Here is a 21,643-nt window from a genome sequence, read left to right on the forward strand (position 1 = left end):
CTTTCCAGTGTTCCCAACTCTTGCCCAGCCAGTCCACGTGGTGCTGGATCCTCAGGATATCGTTTTGTTCACAACATTACCTCGGATCTGCAGCTGGCAGCAGAGTATGCTGCAAAAGCAGCATCAGAACAGCAGGCAGATGCATCTGGCGGGGACAGCCCAAAGGTTCAGAGAAACATTACTTACCCAACAGTGCTCACTGGGAGGCTTATTAAGACCTGGTAGTTTATTGCCAGTGCTGAATGCAGTTAAATGAGTCTAAGAATACCCTGGCCATAAGGGCGCTGTGTGCAATATCCTCCAGGGTTTTAAGACCATGCCTTCAAACCAGCGTCTTGTTTGTGGTAGATGATGAATCTGCTTGCTTAGCTGCCCGAAATGTATTCAAGTCATTCACTAACAGGGTTAAGCAAGAATAATTTGTCTTGCTTGTTTGATAAATCAAGAACCCATAAAGAAACAGAGCATTAGAATTCAGTCTTGTTTTCTCCTTTTAATTAATGGTATTTTGCAAAACGCAGTTGAGGAAAAGGGAAACAGGAAGAAACTAGATCCTTGTCATGAGAAATCTGTAGTCAGACTTTAAAACAAACACAAACACCTGTCAAGCAAGCGTTAAATGAGGAGAGTTGCAATGAAATTTAGATTAAAAAAATAACTGAGTTACTATGATAAAACTTAATTTTGGTGAGCTGATCTTCAGATCAAAGTTAAAGGTCTAGATTCAAAACCACCTGATTTGAGATTGGGTGGGGAAGCACAACACTAGATGACTCCTTTTTGTGGGTTGAATTCTCCCTTGAGACAAGAAGGGCTGTTCTTGATGGAATAGTATGAAGGGCTGGGAATATGAGATCTGTAAAACGAATTGAAGTTCCTAGAATGAAACGAGTCTTGCTGGAGACCGAAGGGACAGGATCAAGTTTCATGTTGGGCTTGTGGCTGGAAGAGAGCTGGTAGCATGCTTGCATGAAACTTTCTAACAAAGTTTTAGTTGTAATTGGGCAGAATTCAAGGCTTTAGTTTCATGAACCCTGAAAGCACTGACTGTGCTCTATACCCTGTAACTCTTTGCTTCCAATTGCTTGTCCTCGTTCTATCCCTTGTGCTGATATAAGCACATGTGGCAAATTCAGTGGAGAATGGAAGCAGATTAAAGTTAGCATTTTTGTCTGTGGGGTTTTGATGGTGGGGATGTTGGGGGGGAGAAGATATTTAATCTGTTTTAAGTTCTGTTTGTGCACAAATGCTTGTGCTAAACTGGGAGGTGGCAGTCCAAAGCAGGAGTGAAAGGGAAGAGGAGGGCTTTTTTAACTTGAGTTGTTGGTGAACTTTAGCATAGGAAGTAACTAAACTTTTGTGTTTTGTTTTGGTTTTTTTTTCCTTAGGATGAGTCCAAGCCACCCTACTCTTACGCTCAGCTAATTGTGCAGGCTATCTCTTCAGCACAGGACAGGCAATTAACACTAAGTGGGATCTATGCCCACATTACCAAGCATTATCCATATTATAGAACTGCTGACAAAGGCTGGCAGGTAAGTTTTTGATATGACAAGCTTTTAAACTACTTTGACAGGTCTTATCTACTTTATAATACATTTGTTAAAAATTTGGAGCACTGAGAGTAGAGCTGCTTTGACTATTCCCAGAATTAATTTGTTTAACTAGTTAATTTGCTAACTAGTTTGTTTGTGGGTGATTAGTTTTTTGAAATACTTTATAGGGCAATGTAGTGTTACCATTGGGCAGTTTTCTGAAACTTCTAATTCCATAGTCATCTGTCTTTCATATTTGTTTATTTTTTATTTTTCCACATCCTTCCTATGGGTAACTCCCCTGCCCAGGTACTTGCCTGAATTTTGCATAATCCTGCACATTGTCTTTCTTTGGAGTAGTCTGTCCGAGCAGATGTCCAACCTAAAACTGAGATTGTATTTTGAAATCCTAATATTGCCTTTAATCATCACAGGTGTATTCTTTTCCCAGTTTATCTACTGCATTGTCTAAGTCAGTTTCCAAGTTTTGAATCTCAGAATGGGAACTTGAGGAAACTTGAATCTGTGCCTTCCATGTGGTATTAAAGGAAATCTGACCAGCTTCACTGGAGGGTTTGGATGTAGCTAACACATGCTAAATCAGACTAAAGTGATCACTTGAGGGCTGTTTTCAAAGTCTCAGAAATTTCAGCTCCACCTGCTTTCAGACTTTTTCTTGGCATCACACCTCTGAAATGGGTGTTGTCATTTGAATATAATACACTAATGCAGCTGAAGAGTTCCTTGCAACTGCTGATTTCATTGTGTTCAACTGGCAGGAGCAGTATGGCTTGGTGCACTTTGAGTACAATTGGAATAAATACATTCTGCCTCCCTGGCTTTTCCCTGCAGTTCTAATTAACTGTGGAATTCATTTCCTGCCTTAACCTGCTCAGCAGAGTTGTGCTTTGTGAACCAGTTGCTGCATCCTGCTTCAAAGATAGCTGCGTTTCAGTGGAGGGTGAAGCTGCGTTTTTATTTTCCCTAACACAGTATATAGGCTTTACTTCTGAAGAACTTGTTTAAGGCTGCTACAAAAGCTCTTCTTTTGTTTTGAAAGTGGAAGAGGAATGAGTTGGTGCATACCTGGGCTTGCTGAGCCTTTCCCCTGGCCCAGCAGACAGTGCTGCGCCCAGTCAGAGGTGGGCTTTTTCAGTGGAGAAGCTGATTAGTCTTGTCAACATCTGAAGAGCCTTACGGTGCTAGACTAGTGCCACATAAATAATGGATTCTTCTCGGAGCTAGATGTTTGAGGGCATGTTGGCTGGCTTGCATTATGATTACCACGAGATGCAGTGTCCTTTAGGGCATGTTTGGGCACCCCAGTGATCGTTTGCAGGTAAGCAGTTAGCACAGGCTCAGACAGCTTTTTCCGCTTGCCTAGAACAAAGCCTGTCTTGAGAGAGTTCTGATGTGGTTTGCACTGCTTTTCCCCTGCCTCAGAAAAAGCTCTGCTTTCATTCTTTTCCATAGAAAAGCTACCATATTCCAGGACTCCAGGTGTATTTAAGTGATTGTACAGTACCAAGCAAACACATCTTTCTGCGTGGTTAGTAGAAGCTCTGTCTCACTAATTTCCCCAGATTTTCTCATGCACTTCTCCTGTGACTTTGGAGCCCTGTGAGCTGAGTGACTTGTTTCTGTCTTCAACACCGATTCTGGCAGTGTGGATTTTATTTTTCCAAGCTGTGCAGCGAAAGCCGTCTGTCTTTGTTACATGTTTCCTCATGGCAAAATAATCATCTTGTTCCTCTGCTTCCTGCAGAATTCCATTCGGCACAACCTCTCCTTGAACCGTTACTTTATTAAAGTCCCACGCTCCCAGGAGGAGCCTGGAAAGGGCTCCTTTTGGCGAATTGACCCTGCCTCTGAAGCCAAGCTAGTAGAGCAAGCATTTAGAAAACGAAGGCAAAGAGGAGTGTCCTGCTTCCGAACACCTTTTGGGCCTCTCTCCTCCAGGTAACTTCACCTTTCTCTAATCTCTGTGCCAAACTCCTTACAAAGAAAACAAACAAAAACTTCATCTGAAGTACAGTGAGCATGCTTCTGTTTATAGTTTTTGAGTGGTTATATAGGTTAGGTAGTCCCAAGGCATAATCGGAAAATTGTTCCGACTTCTTAAGTGTTTACAAAAAAAAAAAAAGCCAGAACCAAACTAAAAATGCATCAAATACCATATCTGTTTTGGCATCATTTCAAAGAAATTCAAAACGTTTATCAGTGAAGTAAATGTTTTCAGATGCCAGCCTTTCATTTCAGGAAAGCTGTGTTTATATGTGGATTAGATCACAGTGGGAATACTTTTTTGTGTTATTTAAAGCACCCTCCTATAGGGAACATCACATTGATCGTCAGCATGAGCAGCGAAACAGTGAGGGGGGGTGTTCTGTATTAACTGCTCCAGTCAGCAGAGCATCTGCAAAGAGGAGCTGCATGCAGTGACAGCCTTCTGAGCCCTGTAGCTGTGGGACCAGGACTTGCCATATAACCCTAGCTGGAGCAGTTTCATGTAGCATTCCTCCCACACCTCACTTCCTTTCTGTCATTTAAAATGGGGGAAAAGCAGGAGGAGAGATTTTTTTTTGGCTGATCAGCTTCTCTATGTTTGTCATTAAAGAACTGTTGGATTCCTTATGCATTCAGTGGCCACGTGGGACCAGAGGTGGGAATCAAGTGGTTGGGTGAGGGAGGCAACAGGGAGAAGGGATAGCAACTGCTTTGCAAGCATATGTGGGGCCAGACACTTGCATCTACACTGTATCTTTCTTCCTCAAACACTGACAAACATCCTTTGAGAATGCCCTGAAATTATAAAAACTGATCTGAGCATGAGGCACTTTTAGCATCTCCATCAGCCATGTGAGTCTTAAAATGAAATGCTAACCATGCTCTGAAGGGTCCAGTTTCCTTCAGCAGGAAATAACGTGACTGTATGTGGTGCTAGAGGGTTTTGGGGATCACCGTGTACTCTTCCCAGCAAGACTACAGTGGGTAATGTGGAAGAATGGCTCTCCTTCTCCCTAGAGGATCCTCTGCTGAAGATAATGCTCGGTCTCTGCTGCTGTCTTGTGGTTGAAATACATCTACACCTGCCAATTCTACGTTCTGGTGTTTCAGGAGCGCTCCTGCCTCCCCTACTCACCCTGGCCTGCTGTCCCCTCACTCTAGTGGCCTACAGACTCCAGAGTGCCTGTCACGGGAGGGCTCGCCCATTCCACACGATCACGACTTTGGGTCAAAGTTAGCTTCAGTTCCAGAGTATCGGTATTCACAGAGTGCACCTGGTGAGTAGCTCTTGTTTCACAGCAAGTGACTGTGCCATTGCACTGAGTGCAGTGCTGGGGACACTGCAGGGATGCTCCTACCAGTCTGCTACAGGAGGATCTAGGTCTCTTTTCTGGCTTAGTTGTTAGAGACTGATGATGCATGTGCAACTTCAGATCATTTTTCTAACTGGTCTTTGTATTAAAGGGCAGGAGATAAAGGAATGTGTGGACACACACGAGCTAACCTTAAACTAGGTGTCTCTAAGGAACTGACAGCGGAGTAGCCTTGATAGTGTGTAGCTCATTCATTAATTTGCCAGGCTTGATAAGATCGTTTTGTCTATGCAGAGTTCCATGGTTCTTTGGCCTTGGTAATTTGTTAAGCCTTGGTAAGTACCTGCTTGTCAGTTGTGCTGTAACTGGCCCGATGTATAGGGTGTTCCTGTTGAAGTGGGAAGGCAAAGCTCATAATGTAAAGCCTCATGTTTTGGGGCGTATCGTGGTGTTTGTTCACAAAAATGTGCTGGGATGGCAAGTACTTTTTTTATGTTAGTACATAGAAGATTGAAGGTGGCATTTTTGAAGCCTTACTTTGTTTTTTAACCTACCCCCACACCTTGCTGATGTTGGAGGATTGAGTACTGAAGATTTAGAAGTGCATAACCAAAATGAGTGGAGGCCTTTTTTGCCTCTCCTGTTAATGTGTGCTTCTCTTTTCTGTTTAGGATCTCCGGTCAGTGCCCAGCCGGTGATTATGGCTGTTCCTCCCCGGCCATCTACTCTGGTGGCAAAACCAGTTGCGTACATGCCTGCATCAATAGTGACTTCTCAGCAGCCTTCGTGTCATGCAATTCATGTAGTTCAGCAAGCTCCCACTGTTACAATGGTCCGAGTTGTGACCTCCTCTGCAAACTCTGCAAATGGATACATCCTCACAAATCAGGGCACAGCAGGAGGAGCTCATGAAGCTGCAGGAGCGGTGTTGGACTTAGCTGGTGACCACCGAGGTAGCTTTTCACCTCCCTTGCTACTTCACTGATAAGTCTTGAGCTCTCTTGGAGTGGGGGGGAGTCAAACAGCTGTTTCACTCAGTGGGTGCTTAGCCCTTGATAAAAGATGCTTCCCTTGATAAAACTTAAATAAGAGTTCATCCAGTTGTGTGTGGCACCAGCAGCAAAACTGGTTACTTTGAGTGATGATATATGGGCAGTGGTGCAAAGGTCCCTTCTCTAAGGGAAAGAAGAAATGACAAAGACCTTCCCCTACAGCAGTAGCAGGACCATTGGCATTTTTAGTTCATCGCTGGTTGTCCTGCTTGAATTTCATTCACATTCTCTAGAAATTCCTGTCTGGATCCCATTCATGTTGAAGCACTAACAGTTGCAGCTGCCCGTCACCTGCTCCTTTCTCTCACTCACCAGTTCTTGCTGCCTGTCATTTGTTCTTTCTCTACTTGTCCATTTTATTTACGCTTTTATTTCCCTCTGTTTTTCCTTCCTACTCTCCAAGCTTTCCTTGCTTCTTTTCCTCTTGCCTCCAATCATCCTGCCTGCAAATCTCAGCTCAGTGCTTGTGTTCCATCCAACTCCACTCCCATTGTCTTCTGATGTTAACATGGAAGAAGTCTTCTCTTCCTACAGGATTAATGAGTTTGTGCTTCCTGCCTACCTTTTCTGCTTTGAGACCACAGAGCCCCTGGAAGATGAGAGTGGCTCTCTGCTCAGCATGCCCAGCAAGAGGCTGTCCTGCAGCTGTTCCATACCTGCTGAACTGAACCTTTTTACTTGTCCTGGGAAGTGAGATAGGCAGCAGAATGCTCTAAGTTATTTCTCTGCAGGATTTCTGCCCTATTTATTTATTCATTATTTTTAGTTAGTTTGTCCTTTATTATTTATTCCCTTCTGGTTTCTTCCCATACCTCCATAGCTGGCAAAAGCTTGTGACTGTGCAGAGACCTTGTAAATCAACCTACGTGCAGGCCTGACAGCAGGCTGTTGCAGACAATGCCTGGGGCTTTGTTTGAGATCTTAAATGGCTTCTGCTGCTGTGTGGTGTCAGAGTCAGGCCAATTGGCTTGCAGTTGTGAATATCTCGTAGCTTACTTTTGTAGTGGCTGCTGTCCATATCACAGCTGTAATGTACAAATAAGGGAGTTGGTGTCCGTTTAGGATGAAGGGTCAAATTTATGGTCTTTATTTTCAGCTGGGTGGCTTATGTTGTAATAAAAAATGTTCTTAATATACATAGAGTGTATGTACAGAATTCAGAAATTCATCCCTAGGCTTCTGATATGCTTCAAAATAAGCATTTCAGAGGGACTAATATTCTCTATTCTTATGTCCCTGGTTGCAGTGTTCTTCCTCTAATGAGCAGGGTGAGTGAATTGTTACCTTCTCAGAGCTGACTACACTGTATGAATCAGCCCACAGAAAATGTGTGTTTAGAGCCTGATCCTGCCTAAAGTGTTCTGGGCAGTTTTCACAGGGCGCTAGGAATCCTCTGAGCTCCTTGGAGCCCAAATATCTTACTTTTGTGACTAAGCTGCCTTAGCCTGAGAAGCAGTGCTTTCCACTCCCACTCTGTAAACCTTGTAAGACACATCAAAGGCAAGTGACTTTATGGTGCTGAGGTATTCGCACATCTGTAAGCCTGGGGTAGGTATTACTGCTAAAACATTAATGAGAAGAAAGCCTGCTCCCAAACCAGCAGGGTGGTAATGGTGGTTGTCTGTTTTTCTCTCCAAGCAGGCATGGATGAAAAGCCAACGATCGCGTTTGCCACAATACCCACAGCCAGCCGTGTTATTCAGACAGTTGCCAGTCAAATGGCACAGGTTCCAGGACAGACAGTCACGATCCTTCAGCAGGCAGCTCCAGTGGCCATCGGACAGCATCAACTCCCCGTGCGGGCAGTCACCCAGAACGGGAAACATGCTGTCCCCACCAACAGCATCACGGGCAGTGCTTACGGTAGGCTTTGTTTTGATTGCTCTCTGAGCTTTGCAGTTCAGTTGTAAAGTTGTGAGGTCTTTCTCTTCTTAGCTATGCAAGTTATTCTGCGTGTTCAATTCCAGTGGTTATAAATTGTGCAATTTCTGTGGCTGTAAATGTCAGTGGTAGATACCCCTCTGCCCACCAGTTTGCTCAGTTCTCCTTGATGGGAAAGTTTTGCTATCTACCATTGTTGCTGAAAAGTCTGGTCTCTCTCCTTGTCCTTGGCTCTGCATGTATTACTGCTTATACCTTTGGGGGTTACTTGTTGAAAGCATTCTTGATTCTTGCGTTGAGTCTGCTTTATCATTTGTTTTCCTCTGACAAACAGCATTTGCTTTCAGCATGCTAAATAATGAAATTTCAGTGGTGCTCTTTAGATCTTGTGAAATATGACTCCATAGAGTATTAAGAAAATAACATACTTTCCCATCTTAAAGTCTTAGAGCCTGAGAGAAATAAGATCTATTTCATCAGGTGAATGAATGTAGGATTGTTTATATACAGGATGTGTTGTAGTCATTTGTCAACCCCGATTTTTAAAATCTCATACTAGCTATGTCTTGGCAGCCTCTTCTTATGCTTGCTCAGCACCTCAGGTTTGTGCAGTTAAGGATGATGACTGGGGGTGGTAATATCCCAGCTTCTTACTGCCCTTCTCAGTGAGATGCTAAGTACCTCTGCTGTCCCAGGCTGGTGCTTACAGGGTGCTTGAAATGAAGGACATTGAGGTTTTGATGGCATTCTTAAAGCAAAGTAGGAGCCTTTCTACAGATTTTTCTGATACTTGTATTTGCGTTATCACCTGGCTTGCACTTTGAATTGCAAGAATCTTACTGGAGCAATGAAAAATTGATAGTAATAAGGTTTTTATGCATCAAAGATATTTAATAAATCAAATAGGTGCAGTTGCTATTACCCTACAGTAGTGTTTGTCTAATATAGAATCTGGTTTTTTACATTTACGTTAAGACACTCTAATCTTACCAAGTTTTTTGTAGCTCTCTCTTAACATTGAAAGTATTCCAGGTGCATCCAAGTTGGGTGGTTTTCTTTTTGTCTTTTCTTTGTGATGGGTAGTGAATTTTCTAGTTGACAAAATGGAGCCTGAGTCTCTTGACTCTTCTGTATGAAGTTAACTTCTATTCAACTGCAAGGTTTAGGTTCTTTATCAGTCATTAAATAGTAATTGGTGACTGCCCTCACCCTTACTCTGTTTCTTTCCTTCATCCCCTTGATACTGTATAGCCTCCTTCCCATGCCTTGGTAGAAGTTGCTGGGCTTTGAGGGCCTTTGTTCTGTTTCCACTGTTTGTTTATCTTAGGACTTCTTTTTTGATGCAGTTAGCAGCGAGCACACCATTAATGTTTTGTCATTCCGTCCTCTGCAAATCGGTCTGGAGGGCAGAGGATGTGCTGTCTCCTGAGTCCCCTTTGGCTGCTTCTCCTATTGATACAGAGTCCAAAAACTGCATGTGTTTTGTTTTTCAAGCGGTGTTGTGTGCCAAAGCCAGTGTGTAAGCACATTCTTTGTCTGGAACTAGGAATAGTAGACATTTTTACTCAGGGTTGTTACTTAAACCTTCTTTATTTTCTCACCACTTCTATTAATGGGAGGGTGAGAGGGTTTTTGTCAGTACTAAAATACAAGATTGGGAGCCAGAAATTCTTAAATTTGGATTCCAGTTCTGATGTAAACCTGTTTGATTGTCTGGGGTAATCCTTTCTGCCCCTTTTACAAGTAAGATGTCAATATAGTCAATATTTGGATTGTAATCTAGTGTCCCAACAAACTGGCTGTTCCTACTGTGCAAGCTCTTCCCCAGGTTGCCTTTTTCTTTTTTGGCAGTCTCGGGAGGGGGGGGCGGCTAAAGAGGGCCCTCTAAAACAAAGGTGCAGCACAAAGCTGTAGCTTGCAAAAAGCTAATTGTAGGTGGTGAGAGGACTACCTCTCCAAGAGGCATGCTGCAGTTTTAGCAGAGGATTGGTTCTCCTTATCTGGAGATGAACGCTCAGCTGGCAGTGCCTTGTTTGACAGTGGATAGAAAGAATGGAGTTCTCCTTTGAAAGAGAACAATTTGCCAGTTTGGTAAATTTGGACAAAGCTAAGATTGCTGTGGGCCTTACAAAATGGATTTGAACACTACAGTTGAGTCCGTGCCCAGGTGTTGCATTTGACTGTGGTGTTTTCTTGTTTTCTGGAATGGCGAACACGTGTGTTACGTGTCACATTAATTCTCTTTTCTTTCTTTTGTCCTTCTTGCCAGCTCTTACAAATCCATTGCAGCTTCTTGCAGCCCAGGCCAGCTCGTCCACTCCTGTTGTAGTCAGCCGGGTATGTGAGACAGGGACCGAAGAGACAGCAGCAGCCTCCCACAGTCAAGACAGCAGTGAACCTGAAGTCAAAAGACCCCGGATAGAAGAGTCCAGTGGAGCGGTCCCAGCCCAAACTGGAGTCATCACATCTACAGTGCCACAAGGACAGGCAACCAGTGAATGAAGAACCGGTGGGAGGAGCTGGAGTGGTGCGGGGTGGGCATGGGATGGCAGCAGCCCCTAAAGCAGCTTTCAAAGAAAACAAACCACAACTGTAACAGCTCTAAACATAGCAAATAAAGAGCTCTTTTTAAAGTCAGATTTTTATAAATGGGAGGCCAACAGTTGTTAGAATCACAAGGTGCCAAAAAGAAAAGAATGGAAAACCCCTCCCAAGAACCCATACCTGGAACTCTGTTCTGTCTTTACATATGGGATACTTTTCCTTTTTTCTTCCTTTTTTTTAAAAGATTCAAAAAAATACAGACAACTGATTGTATGACTGCTGGGATTTTTTTAAACTGTCTTTTCCCCTTTTGGCTCCAAGGGGATGGTATTTGCAGTTCAGCATCTAGAGGAATGTAACACAAATACAGTCTGCTCCCTGGAAAGAAAACTCCTCATTTTCTATGCCTTAATACTGCGCTTCTCAGAGCTTTGAAACATAGGACCATTTTAAAAAGGCCAGCTAAGGCAATCAAATACTGAAAGATGGGTGCAGTATCTCACAATAACAGCATTAAAGAAACATGGTACCAAGCTTAAAGAAAAAGGCAAATGATCCTTTTTTTCTAAAACAGAAAAATTCTGAGTATGAATGAATGTTTATTTATGTGGGGATTCAGGAGGAAGAGTTAAAGGGCTCAACCACCTGGATTTCCAGATGCAATTTCTCTCCATTCCCTCTGAGGGAGAATAAGATGACAGAGGAACTGTGTTAATTTGGTTCCTGTAAAGATATTAAAGGGTTTTGTACCTTCAGTGATTTCTTACAATGATTCATCACTTGTTCTGGACAACAGCCGAAGTATCTCGATGACTGAGGATTGCGTGGGGAAGGGTGTCTCCCAAAGGTTGCATGTGTATTTTTATTTTTTCTGTAATCACATACTGTGCTGGAGCACCAGGGTTTGTTCCAAATAGCACGGCAGATCAGAGGCATTCCCACCGTCTCAGTAAACCTGAGAAAATGTCGGTTGGTTAACTGCATTAACGTGGTCTGCTTTCACCCTCTGTTGGTAGTGTGGTCCTCAACTAGATGGATGATGTCCAGGAGGTCAGAGGTGGGTTAGAAGTCTGTCCCTGACCCTCTCCCGTGGCTGGAAGAGGCTAAATGCAAGGCTTCTGTGTTACTCTGAGAGGGAGGTTAAGGGCTATCATGAGAGGCAGCGGAGTTCGTACGGTATTTAGTACAAATCCTGTGAGTGTGTGGAGACAAAGGCAAAAAGACCTTTTATTTTCCATGTGGCAAAAGTCATTGGAGGTCTTAAACAGGTTTTCCAAAAGGAATTCAGAGGTTTCCTTTCATTCCTCAGCTCCCTCTCCTGGCTCTCCTACCCTGAGGACTGTTTGGGTTGGCCAGTGGAAGGAGGCTTTTACTTAAACTGTGTTCCAGGCTCTTCATGTAGTACAAGAACATCTTATGAATAAAGCAGACTCGGGTCACTTTCACCACGTGGAGGAGTGGGTGCGTGTAACACCTTGGGACTGGCAAAGAAATCAGCTTCTGCGTAGCTCCAGCTAACCCCTGTGGGTTTACACCTGCGTGTGATTCCCTTGGCTGGTTTGTCTTTGGTGACAGAACAGAGATTTTAGAAAATGTTCCAGCTCTGTTAATGGCAAAAGTGACTTAACAGGGATGGGGTATGTCTTCGATAGGTTATCCCTCTACCTGTGCTGGTACAGTGTCGGGTTCCTGTCTTGTAGGATCGGACAATACTGTCACAGAGCAGAGAGACAAGCCCACTGTATAAACATTTTTCAATATTTCCCCAATGTGCAGTAAATTATACTTCCAGTATGTCCATGGGGGCTAGGGGGTAAAGCACAACAAGTTAATGTCTTCTGAAATTTGGGGAGGGGGAGAAAATCCACAAGGTAACAGCTGGCATCACTTTGAGGTTTCCTTTCTATTTGCCAAATCCTACTCAATAGTTAAGTCCTAGCACTCAAATAAAACCCAAGTGTGTTTTATTCTCAAGCCAATTGTTTTGTGAGAAATATTTCCGAAAGAAGGAAAGAATTTCTTGGTCTTGTGATTCGCGGTTACAGTCCATGGTTACAGGCACACAAAGCATTCAGGACAGTTCATTCATCTACAGCTAGGCCTTCATAATTTAGGCGTGTGCCTTTAGTGACAAGTTATTAGATTGGATTTTAGTACTTTGAAATCATTTCTGTGAAGGAGGATTGTTACAGACCACAAAGTAATTGAAGCAGGCCGGTTTCCAGCTGTCACATTTCCCGCTAGGAAGACGAGGTGCGGCACAGTGGAAAAAGCACATGGGTGAGTCCTGTGTTTTCTGTAGCTTTCTCAAAGCCAGAATTCAATAAAACAGACTTCAAGGAAGAACGCACAAGTGAGAGTGCAGCATAGCTTATCTGTGATTAATCATTACTTTTGGATGAATGCTGTTTTAGATCCAGGCACGCCTCTGAAACCGCCCCGAGGCTAGGGAGCTTTCCTGCAGCAGTCTTTGGTTTTCCAGGACGTTAGGTGAGTCAGCACAGGATGAGCAACCAGCAGAATGCTGTTCAGGGTGTGAAGCTGCCAAAGTTTGGGGGGATATCTTCACTGCTTCTCTTCTTTTGGAAAGTCTAAGTAATTAGGACCTAAACTAGTCTAGCACCAGAGAAATGCATCAGCTGAATAATGGTGTTTTCATAAAGCAGCTGCTACTTTATAGATACCTCTCAAGTCCATCCTCAGGTTGACTGTATAGATTTGCCTCCTCAGTATTTCAGAACGGAATAACACTTCCTCAGTCTTCCTTCCGTGGCTTAGTGCCTAGTGGTTGAAATGCAGGTTTGTGATAAGCAAATAGCTCTGATCTGCTCGCCCATTCTTCCTGAGGTGCCTGGAACCCATCAGTTCATCCTATCAGGATTTTTGCTTTATCAGTCTGGTGCATTCCACTGCTACCGTAGAAAGCAGCCATGCCACTTGGTTATTTTTTCTTTTTTTTTTTTTTTGTAGGCTTGCCTATACGTTGTCTTATATCATTGCCTGATACTAGGTAAAATATCAGTTCTTACAAAATCCTGCTGAGAGCTGTGGGAAAAATGTTGTTCTCATCTGCAGCACACGAGGGATGGCACATCATATTTCAGGCTTCCAGATGAATTGTTTCAGCACACTGCTCAGTCTGGAAAGCAGCGTGCTTAGAAAAACAGACCAGAGAAGAAGAGCCTCAGAAAGTGGCAAATCATAAAAATGAGTTTGAATCTTTTGGCTTGTTTTTGAATCACAGAATAGTTTAGGATTTCTGGAGATCATTTTGAGTAGATAACTTTTCGGCCTCTTTTAAAATGCCTTTGCAGTCCTTTAAAATACAGGATAATATATGTACACACCAATTAAACACATGTTGGTATTTTTTAAAACTTTTTTGAGCTCATAGTTGAAAATAGAAAATGTTAGCTGGAACAGACAGACATCGAAATTCACTGCATCAGCTAATCTTAGCAGCTTGTGGATGGAAGTATGAGGTGACAGAAGTTCCCAGAAGTTTGTTGCCATTCCAGAAGCAGCTGCCATTTAAATAATCCCCCCTCGCCCTGAGGATTGCATTCAGTATCGTGACCAAAAGACTAGATTAGTCCTACTTAACAGGGTGGGGGCATGGGGGTGGAATTGCTATCAGTGTCTAGGATTCAAGCAGGAGGTTTTGGGCTACTCCCTTCACTTCTCCAGGCCATCTCTCTTCAGCTGGCTGTCGTTCTTGCTTCGCTTTTACTTGATTTGGTTCTTCTCTGATTAAATCCAGTGCAATTTGAAGGTCATCTTGAAAAACAAGTGACTTTTTCTGCGCTACTGTTTGTATGCAGCTCCATTCCAGTGTGCTGTCGCCTGATTTCCTTCTTCATCAGCGCTCTGTTCACAGAACTGTGATGCTGTGGGGATGGGTTTTCCTTGCAAGAAAGACACTGTTGTTTCCCCAGGGAAACCATTAGAATCTTCTTAAGAAAAGCTGAATTGAAATTTTTTCATCTTCTGTTTCTAACTGATTATTGGTACTATCAAGTGCTGTGCTGAGGTGAAAATCCTAAACAGAATCTCTGGTTTGAAACTTGTGTTTCCATTTTGCTTCTTTTTAGTGGCACTGCTCTTCCTCATATATCCTGATTCCCCAGGCTTTCAACTCTGAGCGCTGCAGAGGAATGAAAATTAATGTGATGGTAGAGTTCGGCTTTCAGCTACAGAGAAAATGCTACCTTAATGGTTATATGCAGTAGAGGGATTGTATTAAATCAATTCTCCAACTTTTTTGTCTAAAGCGTTGCGTCTCATGTCCTCAATTAATTGACTGAGGGAGGTTTGATGGGGAGAGGAGTTTCAGTGCATCTTCTGCTATCTGTGTAACAAAGGTCAAGGCATGTTGAATATTTAACCTGCCATAACTTGGACATGGGAAGACTTTAAAATTGGGTTCATAAAACGTGAATTCTCTGTTCATGGACTTTTTTTTTTTTTGTCCTAGGCAATGACAGACAATTTTACTTTGATTGTGGTCAGTTTATAGCAACTTTTGTTGCCTCAGTTAGCAAAAGCTGAATGCAGTTGTTCTTGGTTTTATTCGACTGAATTCCTTAGTTCTTGTTTTGTCTTGTCTTTGTCTCTTGTGATACAGGAAGTTTTCTACAGCGATAACACTGCTGGACCCAGAAATGAGTTTTTACAGTGATAACACAACACAGTGCTGAACACAGAAATGAAGTTCATGATTAGCTCGTATATTCTTTTCTACTCCTCCTTCTTCCCATATCCCTGCTTCCCCCATACAATTAATGCTGTCGCCTGTAGCATACACAGTCATTTTTATCCACTAGCAGGAGCAGCACCTTGCATTAAATTCTGCCCAAGGGCTTGTGGATGAAAATACCTGTGGGGATACGTAGGGCTTGAGTTGAATAAGGTCACCCTAACGTAATTTTCATGATGTATTTTAGAAATGTTACTGTCAGAAACAGCCAAGGAGAGGAGTGTTGGGCACTCTCCACTGTTCAGGAGAGTGTTTTTGGAGCTATGTTAAAGCTTTGTAAGTGAGGAGAAACAGTTAAATAGCACCTGATGCCTTTACAGTGTTTCTGCAGTCAACGCCATGGTCTGGCTCCAGGTTTTTTGGGGGGAGTAAATTTGGTTTTGCACGTGTCTCAGACATCTGTCTTGTGTACTTAGAACTGTCATTCAGAGTTGACTTCTACATTTCCCCCCCGCCCCTTTTATTAGTAGGGAAATGCCAGCAGTAAAATAAAACTGGAAGCACTAAAGGCTAGGGAACTATGTGTAAGCAAGTGAGGGTGGCTGACCTGAGCTTTCGTACAGCGATGTATGAATGATGTTCATTGCATCCCGTGTTCACTGCCTCTGTATCACTGCACACCTCTGAGGAGAGCGTAGCTCTGCCTTCTTGGCATCTTCCAAATAGGTAGTTGACACCAGTAAGGGTTCCTTCTTTCTTGCTTTCTCCTCTTAAGGCTGAACCAATCTGGTTGTCTCAGTCTCTTCTTGTGCATCGGATGCTCAAGCCTCCAAGGCGTCAGGTGGAATTGCACCAGAAAATCCCTGTCTGTCGGGTACTGGCAAGCCCAAAGCTGGATGCAGGTCTCCAGGTGCAGTCTCAAGTGCTGAACGGAGTGGAAGAAAAATCCCTTTCCAGGGCCTGCTGGTTGCACTTTTGCAAGTACAGCCCAATGCCTGCATGGCCTCCTTTGGTATAAAACACACTGCTAGCTCATACAAGAAACAAGAGTGAACAAGAAACACTCTGGATTGCATTTTTACACATTTAACCATCTTGTCCAAGCAACAGTGCCAAGAGTTCTTGTAGTTTTTTGAACAGGAGGCGGTGCTGGGGGATCCTGATCACTTTTAAGAATACCTGTGCTTCACCCTAACAAGTGATAGTTTTGTTCCAATGTGAATCTTACCTTGAGCTTCTGCACTGATGCAAAATTTCACAGGTTTGCTAGTCCTGCTGCTAGTAAGTTGTACTTGGGCATTAAGAAGGAATTTCTAAAGGAACATGACTTGGTTCCATAACTTCGTCCTTGCCTCACACTGAGCTTTTGAGGTTGCAAATGCCATCCTGCAGCAAATGATCTGTCTTCCCTTGTCAGCCAGTCTCTTGGGCAAGCTCCTGCTTCTGCTCCCTATCACAGTTTTCCCCTTGTATTTGTAGTTGTTTCTATCAGCTCTGGAGTCCTTTAAAGTTAATGCAATTGCTTGAAGGTCTGCATCTGGCGAGAATCTGTGCGTTAGGTTGCAGTTACTCAACAGATTGTTCAGTCATGTAACTTCTTGTTTCCTTCTGGGTAAAAATTATGCCAAAGCTGCTATTACTGTAGCATACACTACTGCCATAAAGTGTAGCTTACCGTGGAGCCAGCTGTGCTGCGGAAAACAGTCATACTACAATGTCATTGGGGTTTCTGGAACTGGTGAGGCTGGGAAGTGATGCTTTCTTGCAGTTTGGCCGGGACCTGATCAAAATGTAGCTGTAGCTTTGTGCTGGAGCATCCCGTCACTGCGGCTGCCTAGCAGCTGTTGGGCTGTGATTAGTTAGCTCAGCAAACGCTCTCTCTGCTGGGTGGGTTATTTGCAGGACAGTGCATGTGTTTGTGCACACACGTGGATATATGCATATATAGTAATGTGATATAGTGGAAAATAGCTTGCTGTGATGGTGGACTTTCTCTGTTAGATTGTTTTTCATGGGGCAGTAATAGAGCAGTGAGCATTTCGCTTTGGACTGAGCAAGACATTTGGAAAAATACTAGGTTTTCTTGGAGCGCTATTGGTTAGATTCCAAATTTTTAATCAACTTGACATTTAACCATTTGATACCTTTTAAGTTCACGAACACTGAATTAAATCCTCCAGAATGTATGGCTGGTCCTCTCCTTACGTGTCACTTTAAGCTGCAGAGGGTAGTTGTGCCACGTCTACCCCTTCACTCTCAAAGTAGAAAAACCATTGGCAAATTATGGGTGGCAGCTAAGGTAGAAACCCTTTAAATATTTTTTTCAGAGAATATTAAATTAGATCTGTGTAAACATAAAATTTATATTTATTAATGTGTGTGAGTGTGTAAATATAGATATATAAATGGTCCATGACTATTTCTTTCTCTTAAATGGTACTTTACACAGACTTTTTATACAATATGTTGGTAAATTCCCGCACCAGGCACTGATTCTGAAAGAATGATGTTCCTATTTTTATAACAGATGTGGACAGCCTGTAGAAGCAGCTTTACTTCAGCGGTTGCTTTCATTCCTCTCACAGAGCAGAAGAGATGATTTGGTACTTGCATCTTGCTCGTGCAGGAGCCCTGCTTCTGGCCTTGTCGTGTTTTCAGCAACCCCAGTCTGTGCTGCTTTTCTGGCAAGAAAATCCCCAAAATGGCACTAATGAAAGCTGGAAGCCTTTCTAGTCTCGTATTATCTCTAGATGTGGTATCAGGGAGCTCTCTACAGATTCTGCTCTGTAAGTAATGGGACCTTATTGCAACAGAGGAAATTGATTGAGGGTCCGTGAGGATGCTGTAAGGTTGAGGAATTCCTCCCTGTCTGTCCGTCTGTCAGGTGGATAAGCTAGCACTGGCGCACTGAGAAAGAGTTTCTTTTCCTCCATGGTGAGATTATTCTCCTTTTGCAATACTTTTCTCTCTTTATGGTGCATGAGGTGTGTGTATACCCTTAAAAGCAAATGTGTAAGGTTTTTCTGATGTTCCCATTCACAGAGTAATTTTTACCTTACCGGTCAAATTTCAGTCCTGGTTTAACTCCATGCATTTTGACCCACTTGGGCCTTTTGAGAACTATTCTTAAATACAGATCATACTTGGTTTCCTAACCCTTAGGGCTCTTACAGAAGTAGCAGTTCCTTTGTAAGGACCTGAGTGAATGCTTTGCCTCGGTTTCTCCTTACTTTCTGGTGGATGGGCTTTTATATTTAAGGGAGAATAGGATATTAAGGTGATAGAGTAACCAGAATAAGGGCATAGAAAGGAAATGGCTTTCCTCCTCAGCAGAAAAACGAACGCCCTTGCAATAAATAGATTTCCCCTAGTGTTGGATTCTTTGTCTGCCACTGGATTAAGCAATGCACCCAGTACCCCAGACCTTGGCACCCTTGCCATGATCGAGACCCTTCGGTCTCACTTCTACCGCACTCGGTTTCATTTAAAGCAGTACAAAAGAGAGCCTTCCCTAAAGCTAAGGGCAATGTTGAGGAGAAACGTCTGTTAGCTGAAGAAAAATTAGATGTAAATGGAGCAGAAAAAGTGACATTTCCTTCTGTTTCACTGCCTTGCTGCTAAAAGTCTGGTGCAGAAGATCCTGATGTTCTGCTGATCTATGTGCTGCTCCTCGGATGTGGACAGGCTGCTAAGTAGGCAGGTTGGTTCTGTAGCAAATGGCTTGCTGTAAGCCTAAACTCACTTTATTCCTCCCCTCCCTGGTGGTCTTAAAGTGAGGGGAACCAGAGTATTGTTGTTTGTAAGATCTTTTTAATGGAAAAAAATGTGTTTTGTTTTTTTTTTAAAAAAAAAAAAAAAGTATTCAAATGTACCAATATGGAATGGTTTAAAAATACAAAAATCTTACAAGACAGTAGGTTGTCTTGGTTTCTGGACGTGCTGTTTATACCACGATGAGACTGGCCTTGTCCAGCCTGCCAACCTCTGTGTAGCTGAGAAGTGCGTTCAAGAGTCTGTAGCTATCCAAAGAACTGTTATCCAAAGGACTATTAACAGCTGTTTTAAGATGAATCAAAAGATACGTGAGCAACGGATGGTAAAGCTGGAAGTCCTGGTCAGATTCTGCAATGTTTGCTTTAAAGAAAAAAAAAAAAAAGGCAAAACAACCAAGAATTGGAGTCTTCACCTGTTCTGTGCGAATGCATTCCCACCGAGTCCTCCAGGGAAGGCTGCAGTGAGACAAGGACCTGGAATACCTCAGTGGTTTGACGGACGTGTGACTGGTTTTGCTACGGAGATGGAGAGCCGAACCTTACCTCTCTCTCCTAGATTTGGCACTTAATTTAAGGAATCGTGTGATGGGGCGGGCTAAAGCCATGCTTGCATTTCAGTTCATGGTTTTGCCTGTACAAGACACCTCCAACAGCTATTTTTTTTTTTTGCTTTTTTTTTTTTTACAGCCGATATCAAAAGTATTTTTTGTGACTTGTTTTCATTATCAGTGCTTTTCGCAAAGCAGGTGCGTATCCCAAAGGGGAAAGCTCCAGCTGGGGCAGTGGATGTGAAGTTCATCTTTACCAGCCACGTTGCAGCACTGCTCCTGCGAGATGCTGAGCTGCGCGGGCAGACCGTGGCTCGCGTGAGGGGGTCGGCTGCATCCCGGTGGTGCTGACACGGCGAATACAAGCGTCCAAGGAGCAGGACCTGCATTTTCGCATCAAATGGGATACAGTGGTTATGTTTTTGTTTTTTTTTAATATGGAGCCATACTTTTTTTTTAAAGTAATTGGAGATCTGAATGTGATTTCTAATGTATCAAGAACGTTAATATTTTAAAGCTATAACAAAGTTTTAAATTTCTACTATTTTTTTTTCATTTATTTTAACTGTTCTGTTCTGTTACCTTAATTTTGATGTATGTGGTTGGGGAGTGTTGCTTCTCCTCTTAGCATTTGTTTCTATAACCAGAAATAAAATTATATATGAAAGAGAAGATACCCTGAAATAGCTTGCTGCTTTTGAGTGACAGACTTGCATGCTTCCAGTGTAGTACTGTAGGGGGGTTAAGATTCCTGCAGCAGTCGGTGGTCAAGCCTGCCACCTTCTCACGATGAACCTCGTGCAGTTGAACCTTCTGGACACAGCACTGTCTTAACGAATTGTGGTTGGCTTCAAATGAGATGCAAACCTTCATAATAATGCAAAGCCAATGATTTTGGCAGCTCACTGTTCCACTCTAACTGAGCAAGCAGGTATTTTTTCCTATAGCAGATCTTATTAGGAGAGAGTATTTTTGCATGTTTTCCCCTTCATTACCTTCATTGAATCGCGTAGGAAGGAAGTGTGTGTTCGGATAGGTTGCTGCATTTCAGAGTTTACAGATACCTGTACAAGTGTTCAAGATGCATAATCCTCCCCTTGGGAGTTATATACCATTCCTCAAGCTCTAGGTTTAATTTCATCAGGAACCGAAACATAGTGATATTTTGAAAGGTAAACTACTTTGGTATATTTGCCTGGAATTGATAATAAGTGTTTTGTTCAAGTATATGAAGACAAAATATTTCTGTACCCACTCTACCCAGGTTAAATAGTTACCTTTGTCTTCCCTTGTCTTCTTAAAGGAGGTGGAATTTAAGTTCTTGGTTTATTTGACTAATGAAAGTCATTCTGAGTTCCAACATTGAATAGGATTTTTTTTTTAAGACCACTGTTGACATAAAGTAGCTGCGTATGACTTAACATTTCCAAATGCTTAAAACAGAAATCTTTGCTGTGTAGCAAAGATATTCACCCGGAGCCTTTTTTTGGCATCTTAAAATTGTCCTTTCATCTCTGGCTCCCTGTGCACATCAGGCATGTTTCCTAATGCAGCCAGAGGAGAAGGCGTTGGGGAAAATCTGAATCTTCTGCTTGCTCCCCTCTGTGCGTCAGCCTGCTGCCTCTAATAGCTTTGACTGTTAACAGCTGGGATGATGGATGCTGCTGCTGCTGCTTCTGAGGGCAAATAGGAGCTGATGCTTTGGTGGCTAATTGCCAAGGCACACTGTTAATGAACTTTTATGCTGGGGGAACCGTAGGGCAGAGAAGTACCAAAGGGCAAAGCGCCAAGCTGCCTGGCGCAGCGTCCTCTCCTCCCCACAGGCTGATGCAGAGCGCTGCAGTAAGAGCTTCAGGCTTATTAGCAGTCAGGAGGAAAGACATGTCTAATGGGGAAATGTTAATGCCTTTTAACCTTTTGGAAGCTGTGAAGACCACCTGCTGAGCAGCTATTTTTATCATCTCTTGCCCTTTTTGGAAAGCATCATTTTCGAACGGGTCACAGAAAAGGCTGATGGCGTCTTCTGCTGTCACGCTTTCTGCCACGTCTCTGCTGTGCTTTCTTGTAGGTTTGAATCCTGAGAGCTCCTCTCCTTAATGTTGTGCAGGATGGCGTCGGAGCCAGGCTTTGCTTTGAGCTCCTGAGCGTGGTGCCTGACGTTCAGGGTGGCTGGAGGCCCGTCGGCCCTTCTTCTGTAGGACTCCTGGCCGTGGCGAGGGCTGTGCTCCCCGCCATGTGAAGAGCCCAGAGCTGCCCCTCTCCCACGTGGGGAGTAATACCAATATAATCTCAAA

General features: G+C 43.2%; 1 protein-coding gene across 3 annotated transcripts in view; it reads left to right on the top strand.

The window, feature by feature from the left end:
* Positions 1-10,594, top strand: part of FOXK1 (forkhead box K1) — a 50,877-nt gene extending 40,283 nt beyond the window's left edge. For 2 of the 3 annotated variants that reach the window (XM_080556903.1, XM_080556901.1), the window contains exons 3-9: positions 9-165; positions 1,389-1,535; positions 3,301-3,494; positions 4,653-4,819; positions 5,527-5,808; positions 7,546-7,770; positions 10,058-10,594. In XM_080556903.1, coding sequence (XP_080413029.1) covers positions 9-165; positions 1,389-1,535; positions 3,301-3,494; positions 4,653-4,819; positions 5,527-5,808; positions 7,546-7,770; positions 10,058-10,290 — 1,405 coding nt within the window. In that variant the 3' untranslated portion in view covers positions 10,291-10,594. The remainder of the gene's footprint in view (positions 1-8; positions 166-1,388; positions 1,536-3,300; positions 3,495-4,652; positions 4,820-5,526; positions 5,809-7,545; positions 7,771-10,057) is intronic. The other variant, XM_080556902.1, reaches the window with a different exon arrangement.
* The last annotated feature ends 11,049 nt before the right edge of the window (positions 10,595-21,643 follow it).

This window comes from Anser brachyrhynchus (genome assembly GCF_964034855.1).
Source record: "Anser brachyrhynchus genome assembly, chromosome: 15".
In the NCBI taxonomy this organism is placed as follows: Eukaryota; Metazoa; Chordata; class Aves; order Anseriformes; family Anatidae; genus Anser; species Anser brachyrhynchus.